Source organism: Bubalus kerabau, chromosome 5 (genome assembly GCF_029407905.1).
Source record: "Bubalus kerabau isolate K-KA32 ecotype Philippines breed swamp buffalo chromosome 5, PCC_UOA_SB_1v2, whole genome shotgun sequence".
Classification (NCBI taxonomy): domain Eukaryota; kingdom Metazoa; phylum Chordata; class Mammalia; order Artiodactyla; family Bovidae; genus Bubalus; species Bubalus kerabau.
In genome coordinates this window covers 25,362,089-25,376,870 of record NC_073628.1, presented here as the reverse complement: position 1 = coordinate 25,376,870, position 14,782 = coordinate 25,362,089, and the positions used below count along the sequence as shown (strand labels likewise).

At 37.7% G+C, this 14,782-nt stretch overlaps 1 protein-coding gene across 1 annotated transcript; it reads left to right on the top strand.

The window, feature by feature from the left end:
• The first annotated feature begins 13,035 nt into the window (after positions 1-13,035).
• LOC129653783 (putative olfactory receptor 8G2) lies at positions 13,036-14,782 on the top strand. Its single transcript, XM_055583471.1, has 2 exons — positions 13,036-13,059; positions 13,693-14,782. The coding sequence occupies exon 2, from the start codon at positions 13,699-13,701 to the stop codon at positions 14,632-14,634; it is 936 nt and encodes a 311-aa protein (XP_055439446.1). The 5' UTR covers positions 13,036-13,059; positions 13,693-13,698; the 3' UTR covers positions 14,635-14,782.

The window sequence follows — 14,782 nt, the reverse complement described above, 5'->3', positions numbered from 1 at the left end:
TCCCTTCTATATATCAAGCATCATCACTTTCCTAAAAGACAGTGTTTCTTTCCTCTAGATGTCTTCTATGCTATTTTCAGTTTTATTTCCTTTGAGATAATGAAAATAATAAAAATCTTTCAAACTGTACTGGCCAAAGCAAAAAATGCAAATATGGAGATTTATTGCAGCATTTCACAGTAGAGAGTCATTAAAGAGATTCAAATTATAACTGATATGAACGTATTTATAAAAGCAGCCAAACATTGTCTTACCTTTATACTAATAATGCTATAGCTATTTATAAAGCAACTGTTCATGAAAGCCAAATATCCTGCTGAGTTATATCACTTTCATGTTGTTAATGCTCTTTTGTCCCATAACTTATAGAGTTGCCATTTCATGTTCACATCAGTCACTCAGTCGTGTCCGACTCTTTGCAATCCCATGGACTGCAGCACATTAGGCTTCCCTGTCTATCACCATCTCCTGGAAGCCTCTCAAACTCATGTCTATTGAGTTGGTGATGCCATCAAACCATCTCATTCTCTGTCGTCCCCTTTTCCTCCTTCCTTCAATATTCCCCACCATCAGGGTCTTTTCCAAGGAGTCAGTTGTTTGCATCAGGTGGCCAAAGTATTGGAGTTTCAGCTTCAGTATCAGTCCTTCCAATGAATATTTAGGACTGATTCCCTTTAGAATTGACTGGTTTGATCTCCTTTCAGTCCAAGGGACTGTCAAGCGTCTTCTCCAACACCACAGTTCAAAAGCACCAATTCTTCAGTGCTCAGCTTTCTTTATAGTCCAACTTTCACATCCATACATGACTACTGGAAAAACCAAAGTTTTGACTGGATGGACCTTGGCTGACAAAGTAATGTCTCTGCTTTTTAATATGCTGTCTAGGTTGGTCATAACTTTTCTTCCAAGGAGCAAGTGTCTTTTAATTTCATGGCTGTAGTCACCATCTGCAGTGACTCTGGATCCCAAGAAAATAGTTTCCTACTGTTTCCATTGTTTCCCCATCTATTTGCCATGAAATTAGAGATGGGACCAGATGCCATGATCTTAAGTTTTTTGAACTTTGAGATTTAAGCCAGCTTTTTCACTCTCCTCATCAAGAGACTCTTTAGTTCTTTGCTTTCTGCCATAAGGGTGGTGTCATCTGCATACCTGAAATGATAGGTATTTCTCCCAGTAATCTTGATTCCATCTTGCGCTTCATCCAGCCCAGCATTTCACATGATGTACTCCACATATAAGTTAAATAAGCAGGGTGCCAATATATAGTCTTGATGTATGTTAATGCTCTTTTGTCCCATAATTCATAGAGTTGCCATTTCATGCTGTGTTTTCTTTAAAACACTTCTTCTTTTCCCTCATATTATTGCTTTTTGATTGTGGGTCTTTATAATGATAAATTCTTTTGTTATTCTAAATAGTTATCTTCTGTCTTTTCCTAGTTTAAACCATCCTATTCATTATTGCCATATCAATGTCCTTTAGATCGTGTGCTGCCTATTCACCTAATATAACAAGTTGCAGTGTTTACTTATAAAATCCTAATATTGGACAAAATATATAATATAACTTTGTTGGTTTTTACTCACTAAGTTCTGTTCAACTCTTTGTAATCCCATGGACTGTAGCCTGCCAGCCTTCTCTGTCCATGGGGTTTCCCAGGCAGGAGTACTGGAGTGGGTTACTATTTCCTTCTCCAGAGGATCTTTCCAGAGGATCTTCCCAATGTATTTGAAGATGCATGTCTCCTGAATTGGCAGGTGGATTCTTTACTGCTGAGCCACCAGGGAAGCCCATAAATATAACTACCTCCCTGTATTTTATTAAACATTCATTCAATATCATAATCATTTTCAAAGAACACTCACATTTATCATTTGACTTAATTTTCATCAGTCATATGGGCTCATTTGCTTAGTCATATCTGACTTTTTGCAGCCCCATGGACTGTAGCCCACCAGGCTCCTCTGTCCATGGAATTTTCCAGGTGAGAATAGTGGGGTGAGGTGCCATTTTTACTTCTGGGGATCTTCCCAAACCCTCATCTCTATCTCCTGCATTGGCAGGGGGATTCTTTACCCCTAGAGCCACCTGGGAAGCCAGTCATATAAAAGAGGGGAGATGGCTACAATCACAGCTCCTGTCGTAGGCATGATTCCTAGCCCAGTGCTTTTCCCAACAAGCACAAATGGATTAACAGAGGACAAATACCAAGGGTCCTGGTGGATAGATCCTTGAACTACCGAGGCTTAGGCTCTTAAATAAAACATTGACTGAGTGACAGGAAGTGGTCTCACTAGAGAAGAAAAGCCTATGCAGACCCACAAAAAACAGGTCATATTCCACATGATATGATAATTCTACCAGGCTTGAAAAGTAAATAGCAGACCATTCATGAATCGTATGTGGATCACTGTAAAACGTCACCTGTGTGTGTGTGTGTGTGTGTGTGTGTGTGAAGGGAGTTACTAAATGTTTTTTTAAATAGGGAAGTGACAGAGTTTTGAATGTCAATAAAATCACTCTTAGGTTGTGTAGAGGACGGATGGAAAGACAAGGCTGAATTCAAGGAAACAAGTCAGCAGCCACTTTTTTTTTTTTTTTTAGTGGAGATTTTTGAAAAACTGACAGAGTGAAGCGTGTTGAAGGTTCAAGAAACCATGAGGATAAATGCAAGTGCCTAGCTTACAATAGTAAATAAAAGAATGGATAACAGTGGAACTCTTATGATGAAGCTCACTAACTCTAGAATAGAAGCCATGGCAGAAATGGGTCACATAAGTCAGCATAAAACTCAAACTCTATGACTCTTTGTCTTTATCTTTGTGTCTGTGTACTCATATATTTATATATACATGATAAATAAATGAATATGTATATATATATTTTTTCTCCTGTCAATACATATACACTGAAAGAATTGAAACAATAACGTCTATGAGTCTCTAAATAATCTTTATGATCATATAATAATTTATAAAGGCCAGTTTATAGTCTTTCTATTTTTGACCTTACCCAAGCCCCAGCTCTCTTTCTCTCTTCTTTTATTCAGCATAATGGAGTAATTGTCAATCACAGACTCCTTTCCTATAAGATATCACCCCAGAAACCTAGAACCCTTAATATCATCCCAGAATCCTGTGGCCATTGCGATTCCAAACTTAAAAGAAACTTTCTGATGTATGTACATGGAGCCCCTGCTTGAATCTGAAAGAATTATAGTGGGAGGGATTAAAAATAAGAGATCATATACAACCTTGTTTCTCAGAGTGTTCCATGTACTGGCAAGGTAAAAACTGCATAATCTCAAGTGGTATATGAGAGTGGCTAAATCAGAATCTACATTTAAACAAGATCACTAGGCTATTCCTGTGCACACTAAATTTTAATTGTTTTTAAAAATATATCTATTCCCAGACAAAGCTTAAGGTTTTGAATCTAAGGTTTTGAATTAATTGATATAGGGTACAACTTGGCTCAGTTCAGTTAAGTTCAGCCGCTCAGTCATGTCTGACTCTTTGCAACCCCATGGACTGCAGCACGCTAGGCCTCCCTGTCCATCACCAACTCCTGGAGTTTACTCAAACTCATGTCCATTGAGTCAGTGATGCCATCCAACCATCTCATCCTCTATCGTCCCCTTGTTATTGAGGTTTAAAAATATCCCTTGATGATTTAAAATATACAGCCATATTTGAGAAACACTATAAAAGTCAACTGTAAAGTCCTTCGAAAAAGACCAAGCAAATACATTTAACCACATTTCATAAGAACTTCCTGATGTGTGTTTCCAGTTTAACTTTCTTGACTCATGTTGCAATCTAAGATTATTTCCAATTATTCCAGTTTTAGGGAAAAAAATAAAAGTATACAAGAAAAAAGAAGGGACTTGAAACATAGGTCCCTAAAAAGAAAATATTTCATTAAATATACAGTTTAACAAGTAGAATTATTTTAAATGACTACCTGAAAAAAAATCACTGCCAGGAGCCGGCATATTGCATATTGAGTGCAGCACTTTCCACAGCATCATCTTTCAGGATCTGGAACAGCTCAACTGGAATTCTATCACTGCCGGGAGCAGGAGCTCTGCCCATGGCAAAGGTCATGAGGAAGGAGGCTCGGCACACGCAAAGGCGGGATCGAGCCTCAGGAGTCCCCCTGGAAATTCTCGAGCATCTACCCCCAAACCAGAGTCTGCCTACTTTCTGCTTTGTGCTCCTACACCTCTGACTTTACGGGGGCTGTCCCCCACTACCTCTCTCTGAAAAGAGAGTTAGCTTACAGCTCCAGTTAATAATTCCTGGATGTGACAGTGTTTCAACCTACAAACTCCTTTGGAAATCCTCTAGCCTGCCTGAATAGGTTTTTCCGGCCACATGTGATTGTTCAGAGCCTCCCAACTGTGAGAGGCAGGAGATGTTCTAAACTGTCTAAACACAGATTCCTTTGAGTAGTTAAAAGATTGATTAGAAATTGTATTGGTGAAGGGTTTTTCACTTACTGAGCCAATGTTTGCTGCTAAGTCTCCATACTCCTTACCTACTGTGTCCTTGGCAGTGTATTGATTGATATAATGGGTGTATAGAAATGTAAGTAGTAGCCTCAATGTTTGTAACCTTGGACCCTTGAGTTAATTCTTTTCTTGATTGAGCCCACCTCACCTTTGCCCTATAGGAATGCAGCTTTGTCCAGTGCTTTTTTGGAGGCTGGTGCCTGACTTTGGAATAATCACCTTTAGAGAAAAATAAGTTTTCTTAAAATGTTAACAGGCCTCCTGGCCAGAAGATGATGTAATTCACCTGAACTTTTGCATATGATAAGTTTGAAAGCCTGGCTTCGATTAGGACCAGGAACTGCTGTCCTTGCATGACTCCACCCCTTCCCCCATTATCCTCTATGCACAACTTAAGGTATAAAAACTACTTTGAAAAATAAAGTGCGGACCTTGTTCACCGAAACTTGGTCTCCCCATGTTGCTCGCTCTCTCAAATTCTGGCTGAGTCTCCATCTGGAGCGCGGAACCCGCCATGCTTACTAATTATGCCTGGGCTTCTAAGATCCGACCGGGGAGGCCTCAGTGTCTCCTCTCCTTCGGGAGAACGGGAGGACGCCTGCGGCCTACGTAAGTGGTGCAAACTTCTTGTCTTGAAGTTTTATTGGTCTCCTGCGTAAACCAAGCTACTCAGCCTCTTTTCTCCACTGAATTTTCCTACTGAGCTATTCTCATTCTATTACTCTTTACATCTCTAATTAATATCTAATTGAAGCTATTGTATCCTGATCCTCGCCGACGCCGTCCCCGCTTCAAATACCCTGGATCAGCCGGGGCTGGACCCCAGCAAATCACATATTTGATTAGTATTCTGAACTCTTACCCCACTACCTCAAATTCCAGTTTTATATAGATTTGACTTTTGCATCAATTATTTACATTACTTATGTGTACCTGCTAAGTTGCTTCTGACTTTGCAACCCCATAGACTGTAGCCCACCAAACTCCTGTGTCCATGGGATCCTCCAGGCAAGAATGTCTAAGTGGGTTGCGATGCCCTCCTTCATGGGATCTTACCAACCCAGGGATTTAACACATGTCTGTTACATCTCCTGCATTGGCAGGCATGTTCTTTTCATTAGTGCCACCTGGGAAGCCCCATGTTACCTCTACATAAGACAAATTAAATATATATATATTTTTGCAATGAAGAAATATTTAATTTTTTAACATTTTAAGCCTTATTAACAATAAGATGACTTGTCAGGGTATGTCCTGATCCTCTAAAACCTGCTATTCACACTGTTGACACTGAAGGGAAAGCATTGACTAGGAGCTTATAAGAAATAGAATCTCAAATCCCCTTCAGACTTGCTGGATCAGGATCTGCACTAAAAAAAAAAAAAAGTCCTCAGGAGACCCTGTGAACTAATCTTTATCATGAATTGTTCAGAATTAACAAAGATTCCCTCTTGAAAGAAAAATTTTAACAGTTTGGGAAATGCCAACTGCAATTGCTTCTTTTCTCAAGAGCTTGTTCCCTGAGAAATGGAAATCCCTGGAGGGTATTTGACTCTATTTTATTTATTGCCTTGAACATCTAAATCTAGGACAAACCTCCACAGCACAACAGTCATAACTTCTCAGGGGATTGTCCTGAGGATGTTTGCTTCACTGAAGCTGTAGAAACACACACTGAAGACTTAGAATTGGAGATGCTGACCTGCGATGGAGACCAGCTTCAAAAATGGCTCTGACACCAGGGCTGTGCCTGCTCTCCCAGCACTAAGGACAAAAGAATTCTGGGTTCATATTACTCCCAACAAATCATTAATGCTATTTTCCTCTGAAAGCAGAATGCCAAAGTAAAAGAAAAACTGATGTTAATTTTCCAGGAGTAAAAAAGGTAAGTGTTTTGATTTTGGAGCAATCACCTTGGGAATTCAGGGCAATGTCTCATGATATCTTCATTCATCCATATTATACTCATTTCTTCATAAAATATTTTTTAACTTGCTATGATGTGCCAGATGTGTGCTGTTTACTTGGATGCAGAGGACAGTTTAGTTTGATTTGGCCCATCCTCTGGCTTACAGGTAACACTTGTGGTAAAGAATCCACCTGCCAATGCAGGAGACAAAAGAGGCATGGATTCTATCCCTGAGTTGGGAAGATCCCTTGGAGAAAAGCATGACAACCCACTCCAGTTTTCTTGCCTGGAGAATCCCATGGACAGAAAGCCTGGAGGGCTACTGTCCATAGTGCCGCAAAGAGTTGGACACAACTGAGGCGACAGCATGCACACATTGGCTTACAGTGCAGCTCAAATCTTAAAACTGTGGCTCAGAAAGGAGTTTTCTGAGCATGCAGTGAGAAGGTCCAATTATTTAAAAGGAATTGGTGGTTCCTATTATGACAGCAAATATAAATGAAATTGAAAAAGAAAAAAATATTTACCAGAAAACAGAGATAAATGAGGTTGCTGCTACTGCTGCTGCTAAGTCGCTTCAGTCGTGTCTGACTCTGTGCGACCCCATAGACGGCAGCCCACCAGGCTCCCCCGTCCCTGGGATCCTCCAGGCAAGAACACTGGAGTGGGTCGCCATTTCCTTCTCCAATGCATGAAAGTGAAAAGTGAAAGTGAGGTCGCTCAGTCGTGTCCGACTCAGCGACCCCAAGGACTGCAGCCCACCAGGCTCCTCCGTCCACGGGATTTTCCAGGCAAGAGTGCTGGAGTGGGGTGACATTGCCTTCTCCGAAATGTGGTTGGTAAGGCTATTATTTCATGTGAAAACAAGAGCAAATAAAATACAGATAGTTTGAGAAAATGTAACCCATCTCAGAAAATGAAAATTTAAGTGGGAAGTAAGGTTTCTAAACATAAACAGAACAAAATGTGAGCCGAGTCTGGCAAGAAGTAGGGTACATATTCTCACTCTCTTAAATGCGGTGGAGGAAATCTTTTCTCCACTGTCTCTGGAAGTGGATCAAATTCTGAAGTATGGTTGAGTGTATTCAGTCATTAAGAATAAGTGCCTCACTTATTTCTAAGAATTCAAATTGTTATATTTTCCTTTTATTTCACAAAGGGTATATTTTTAGATCTTTCTAATATTGTACATAAGTTCTATTTTCTTCTCTTTAGATTCTTTTGCGATATATGATGATACCTGCTAATTATGCCATTACCTTAAAATATTTTCCAAGTTCAATACATTTTATTTGCTTTCCATTTTGTCAATGCTCCTCCTTAAAAAGAATACCCCCTGATAGTTGATCAGTCATGTCTGACTCTTTTGTGACCCCATGGATTGTAGCCCACCAGGCGCCTCTGTCCATGGGATTCCCAGGCAAGAATGCTGGAGTGGGTTGCCATTCCCTTCTCCAGGGGATCTTTCCACCCAGGGATAGAACCCAGGTCTCCTGCCTTGCAAGCAATTTGTTTACTGTCTGAGCACCATCAGATCAGATCAGATGAGTCCCTCAGTCGTGTCCGACTCTTTGTGACCCCATGAATCGCAGCACGCCAGGCCTCCCTGTCCATCACCAACTCCCGGAGTTCACTCAGACTCACGTCCATCGAGTCAGTGATGCCATCCAGCCATCTCATCCTCTGTCATCCCCTTCTCCTCCTGCCCCCAATCCCTCCCAGCATCAGAGTCTTTTCCACCATGGAAGCCCTCAAATATTTTCCAAATTCAATAGTTCTTATTTGCCTTCCATTTAGTCAATGTTCCTCCTTAAAAAAGAATATCTATAACAAAACCCAGAACTACAGATGTAATTTAAGTGTAGCACAGTGCTTCCTAATCTTACGGCACTCTCAGAATATGGTCATATTTGTATGAGGTAGCAGATTAAGTGGACAAGACAAAGTGGCCAATGGTGACCACCTAGGAGTTTATGGATGTCACAGACTCAACCTGACTCCCTCAATGATGAAGACCAAGACCTCAGCACTGTTATAAGCTATTCATGACATTTTAGTTCCATGGAAGATAAAAAATAAAAATAAAAACGACCTGACAATTTTCAAAATGGTAAATGGCTTGCAATTTCAGTTAAGTAGAACAAAAAGGAAAGAAGAAAATCTGAAAAACTGATAGTTGTTCAACAATTTCAACCTGTTATTAAAAACTTGACTATAAAGGACACCAGGGGCTTCCCTGATAGCTCAGTTGGTAAAGAATCCACTTGCAATGCAGGAGACCCTGGTTCCATTCCTGGCTCGGGAAGATCCACTAGAGAAGGGATAGGCTATCCACTCCAGTATTCTTGCACTTCCCTTGTGACTCAGCTGGTATAGAATCTGTCCACAATTCAGGAGACCTGGGTTTGATCCCTGGGTTGGGAAGATCCCCTGGAGAAGGGAAAAGGCTACCCACAGCAGTATTCTGGCCTAGAGAATGACATGGACTGTATAGTTCATGGGGTCGCAAAGAGTCGGACACAACTGAGAGACTTTCATTTACTTTTCAAAGGACACCATAGGTCTAGATTGTGTCAGTGGGAACACATCCAAACATTTAAGGTACTTTTTTATATTCCAAGAATAGAAAGAGAACAATCATTTTCTAAATCTCTTATGAGGTCAAGAGGTTTTAAAAACAGTTCCAGCAAGAACATTACAAACAAGAAAAATTAGAAATCCATCTTTCTTACAATTATGGAAATTTAATGTTAGAAATTTGAATCTAGCTACACACACACATCCACATACATACACATCATATGGCACACAGAGAAAGTGAATTTATTTTAGACATACACCAATATTTAAATTCAGTGCAAATCAAAACCACAATGAGGTACCATTTTACGCCAGTCAGAATGGCTGCTATCCAAAAGTCTACAAGCAATAAATGCTGGAGAGAGTGTGGAGGAAAGGGAACCCTCTTACACTGTTGGTGGGAATGCAAAATAGTACAGCCACTATGGAGAACAGTGTGGAGATTCCTTAAAAAACTGGAAATAGAACTGCCATACAACCCAGCAATCCCACTTCTGGGCATACACACCAAGGAAACCAGAATTAAAAGAGACACTTGTACCCCAGTGTTCATCGCAGCACTGTTTATAATAGCCAGAACATGGAAGCAACCTAGATGTCCATCAGCAGATGAATGGATAAGAAAGCAGTGGTACATATACACAATGGAGTATTACTCAGCCATTAAAAAGAATACATTTGAATCAGTTCTAATGAGGTGGATGAAACTGGAGCCTATTATACAGAGTGAAGTAAGCCAGAAAGAAAAACACCAATACAGTATACTAACGCATATATATGGAATTTAGAAAGATGGTAAGGATAACCCTCTATGCGAGACAGCAAAAGAGACACAGATGTATAGAACAGTATTTTGGACTCTGTGGGAGGGGGGATGATTTGGGAGAATGGCATTAAAACATGTATAATATCATATAAGAAACGAATTGCCAGTCTAGGTTTGATGTAGGATACAGGAAGATTGGGGCTGGTGCACTGGGATGACCCAGAGGGGTGGTATGGGGAGGGCGGTGTGAGGGGGGTTCAGGATGGGGAACACGTGTACACTGTGGTGGATGCATGTTGATGTATGGCAAAACCAATACAATATTGTAAAGTAAAAAATAATAATAATAAAAAATTTTAAATTCTAAAATTAAATATTTTCTTTATTATTATTATTATTTTTTATTTCTTATAAAAATCTACCTTCAAACATTCAACTTAATGTCTAGAATTTGTATTTAATTTATTAATTTCTAAGACTTATCTCTATCACTTTTTTCTACCTACTCAGTCATATCACTTATACATAAGAGATTTATTTCTTCCTTTCCAATCCTTACTTTATTCTAATTGCCTTATTGAATTTGTTTAGTATGTTCAGTAAAATAATGAATAGGAATGGAGACAGTAATTATCTTTGTCACTCTCACAGTACCAGAGGACATATGTCATGTTCCACTATTAAGTTTGTTGCTTGCTATGCCTGTTCTTTAAACAGATTTTAGAACTCATTATCTATTCTGCATTTTCTACAAGGTTATTATTACTATTGGATATTGTTTCCTTTTCTATATTTTAGAAGGAAATCTGTAAAATTACTGTCATTCGTTTCTTAAATTGAAGACCAGTGAAAACATTTGAAATGGTATTCTAGCTTGAATAATGAACCTGCATACAAATAATTTTGTGAAGTGCATACAAATAATTTTTAAAAAGTTCTATGTCCCCTTAAGAAGAATACATGTCATTTAATTGCTACATGCAATGGAATTATGCATAAATTACACATTTATACACATTTACAAATCTTGTTGAGATCCTCCTTAATCCTTTCCAATTTTTGTTAGATTTTCTATTTAAATTAATATTATTAATTTATTTTAAAATGTATTTTGGTATATTAATATTTTTTTCACACTCATAGCAAGGTACAACTTTATCAAGATTACTTAAAGAATTATGCACCCATTCTAAGAATAAATTTCACCTACAGGAGTTTTGATAGTTGCATACACTGTGCACTGAAAGCAACATCTCAGTAATGACATGAAATGTTTTTAATCATCCTAAAATCTTTTATCACGGCCTTTGCCAGTTATTCTCCCATGCCCTATGCTGTCAGTTATTGGTCTATCTTTATCTCTTTATAGATTAGTCTCCTTTTCTAGAACTTTATATAAATGGAAATATGCATCTTCTCTTCTATGCATATTGGCTCTTTTTACTCAAGATATTTTCAAGATTAATCTGCATGTATCTGTGATTTGTTGCATTTTATTGGTGAGTAGTATTCTACTCTGTGTGCATACGTATCACAATTCATTTTAGTTGGTTGAGTACTTGCCTTATTTTGTGGTTTTTGTTGTTAATAACAAATACTCTATGCCCATTTTTGTACAAGTCATTATGTAGGGATATGTCTATTTTTATCTTGAGTAAAAACACCAAAGATTAGAGTTATTAAATTATGTGTTATATATTTTTTAAATATAAATTTATTTATTTTAATTGGAGGTTAATTACTTTACAATATTGTATTGGTTTTGCCATACATCAACATGAATCCACCACAGGTATACACGTGTTCCCCATCCTGAACCCCCTTACCTCCTCCCTCCTCGTACCATCCCTCTGGGTCCTCACAGTGCACCAGCCCTAAGCAACCAGTATCATGCATCGAACTTGGACTGGCGATTCGTTTCATTTATGATATTATATATGTTTCAATGCCATTCTCCCAAATCATCCCACCCCCTCCCCCAAACCCCCACCGAGTCCAAAAGACTGTTCCATACATCTGTGTCTCTTTTGCTGTCTTGCATACAGGGTTATCATTAACATCTTTTTTTTTTAATTTTATTTTATTTAACTTTACAATATTGTATTGGTTTTGCCATGTATCAAAATGAATCTGCCACAAGTATACATGTGTTCCCCATCCTGAACCCTCCTCCCTCCTCCCTTAAATTCCATATATATGCATTAGTATACTGTATTGGTGTTTTTCTTTCTGGCTTGTTATCTTGACTTTATAAAAATTGTAAGTTTTCCAAATTCATTGGACAGTTTTATACCTTTTTTAGCTATCTGTATGTGAGACCTCTGGTTGCCTCACATTATCTCAAAACTTTGGGTTGTAAGTTTTCATTTCTGTTTCCTTTCTTCTCTCTTCTTTGTAGATGTGTAGTGTTTTTTCATTCATGTTTTAGTTTAGTTTTCATTTCCCTGATGAATAGTAATTTAGTATCTTTTCATATGCTTATTAATTATTCTTTTATTTTCTGTGATAACATCTGTTCAAATAGTTTTCTTATTTTTTACTTTGCTTGTCTTCATATTATTGTCTTTTCAATATTAATTTATATTTTCAGTAACAGTCTGTAGTCAGTGGCTTGCTTTTAATATTCTAATAATACACTTTGAAGAACATTTTTAATTTGGATATAACAGAATTGATCAATATTGTACAGTTAGCATATGTTCTAATACATACTAACTATACAATATTATAGTTTAGTGTTTAAACTATAGTTTAAACGATACTTTAGTGTTTTTTCCAGAAGTTTAATAGCTTAGTTTTTTGCTTAGAATTAAGATTCATTTCAATTATATTTTTATTTAGCTGTGAGGTAGAACATTTTAGAGTTTGTTTCTTCTTTTTAATTTTTATTCAAGTGGAAATTATTTTAATATACTTTGATCCATAAACAGATAATATAATGTTTATTATTTAATAGAATAGGGAACTGCATCTATTATTCTATATCCTCTAATTTTATGACTGTTTTTATACCCTCTTAATGAAAGATAAAAATGTCTTAAACATTGTAACTGATTTTTCTATGTATTTTGAAGTGTATGATTATCTCTTATTTTCAATTGATAACATATTATAACAACAATTATTACCATTTTCAGAGTGTTAAACCTTGTTAATTAAATAATGAAGTTATTTTACTTTTCCAGGTTTATCAACTGTAAATGATAGGTCAGTAGAAGAACACATACACTTGGACTTTAAGGCATATTCACTTAAGCACTATATTTCTTATCTCAAATAAAGACAGAGGCATTTGGACCATAAGCAGGTTAAAGGTGAGACAATTCAGGTATCATATATGCACAATGAAAGTTGTCTGTGTTATTTTAATTCAAGAACAATATTAAAAATCTGATGATTTTATGTAGAAACCCAAGTTTTTGATTTTCAGAAAAATAATTCTGAAATCTAGTAATAATGCGTCTCTTTTCACCTCTGGCAGAAATCAGTTGCTGGTGAATAAAAGATTTTGCACTTATATGGGATTTGCTCTTTCTAGGTTGATGCTCAATCAGCTTCTGTCATTTTTAATAGGTCTTCTAAGTTTTCAAGTCTGCAAACCACACTTTAGAAAAAAACATTTAAAGATAAATGAAATGTTCAAACTAAGGAGTAATCACTCAAAAACCTAAACTGATAATCAGCCAGAGGTCTGACATACTTTTAAATTAGATAATTTAATACCTTTAATATAAAGGTGCAAAAACATTTAATTAAGAAAGTATTACTTAGGTAAACTTATCCAGAGTTAAAATTATTCACAGAAACCAAGAGAAAATTCAAATGATTAATTTTCTATGTAATTTGCCATTAATAGGGGGCATAGAAAAATCATGAATCCAAAAACTGTCTCTTACTCTCTCCCCTTCAGAAACTACCCAGAGAGAAATGGCTGCAGGAAATCACTCCTCAGTGACGGAGTTCATCCTCGCTGGGCTCACAGAACAGTCACAACTCCAGCTGCCCCTTTTCCTCCTCTTCCTAGGAATCTATGTGGTCACGGTGGTGGGGAACCTGGGCATGATCACACTGATAGGGCTCAGTTCTCACCTGCACACCCCCATGTACTATTTCCTTACCAATTTATCCTATATTGATCTCTGTCATTCCACTGTTGTCACCCCCAAAATGCTTGTGAACTTTGTGACAAAGCAGAACATCATCTCCTATCCTGAATGCATGACTCAGTTGTATTTCTTCATTGTTTTTATTATTGCAGAGTGTCACATGTTGGCTGCAATGGCATATGACCGCTATGCTGCCATCTGTAACCCCTTGGTTTACAATGTCACCATGTCTTATCACATCTGCTTCTGCCTCACAGTGGGAGTTTATATTTTGGCCATCATTGGATCCACAGTCCATACAGGATTTATGTTGAGACTCTTTTTCTGCAAGAACAATGTGGTTAACCATTATTTCTGTGATCTCTTCCCACTCTTTGAGCTATCCTGTTCCAGCATCTATATCAATGAATTATTGGTCATATTCTTGAGTGCATTTAACCTCCTGACTCCTGCCTTAACTATCCTTGCCTCCTACATTTTTATCCTCTCCAACATCCTCCAAATCCACTCCAACAAGGGCAGGTCTAAAGCCTTCAGCACCTGCAGTTCCCACCTCTTAGGTGTTGCCATTTTCTATGGATCTGCAGCATTTATGTATCTGCAGCCATCATCTGTGAGCTCCATGGACCAAGGGAAAGTGTCCTCTGTGTTTTATACCATCCTTGTGCCCATGCTGAATCCCTTGATCTATAGTCTGCGGAATAAAGATGTCAAGTTTGCTCTGAGGAAAATTCTGGACAGTAGAAAACATTCATGAATTGAATCTGTATCGTGATGTCATAGTAATAATTTGCTGTGAGTTAGATTTGTTATTTAAATATTTATAGCTTCAGTGACACTTCCTCATATAACTCATCTCTAACATTCTTTTCCTGGACACTTCTTCAAAGGTATATTACAAAGAT

What these genes read in the sequence shown, in the direction of transcription:
- LOC129653783 (XM_055583471.1), top strand. Translation starts at nt 13,699, where the DNA reads ATGGCTGCAGGAAATCACTCCTCAGTGACGGAGTTCATCCTCGCTGGG.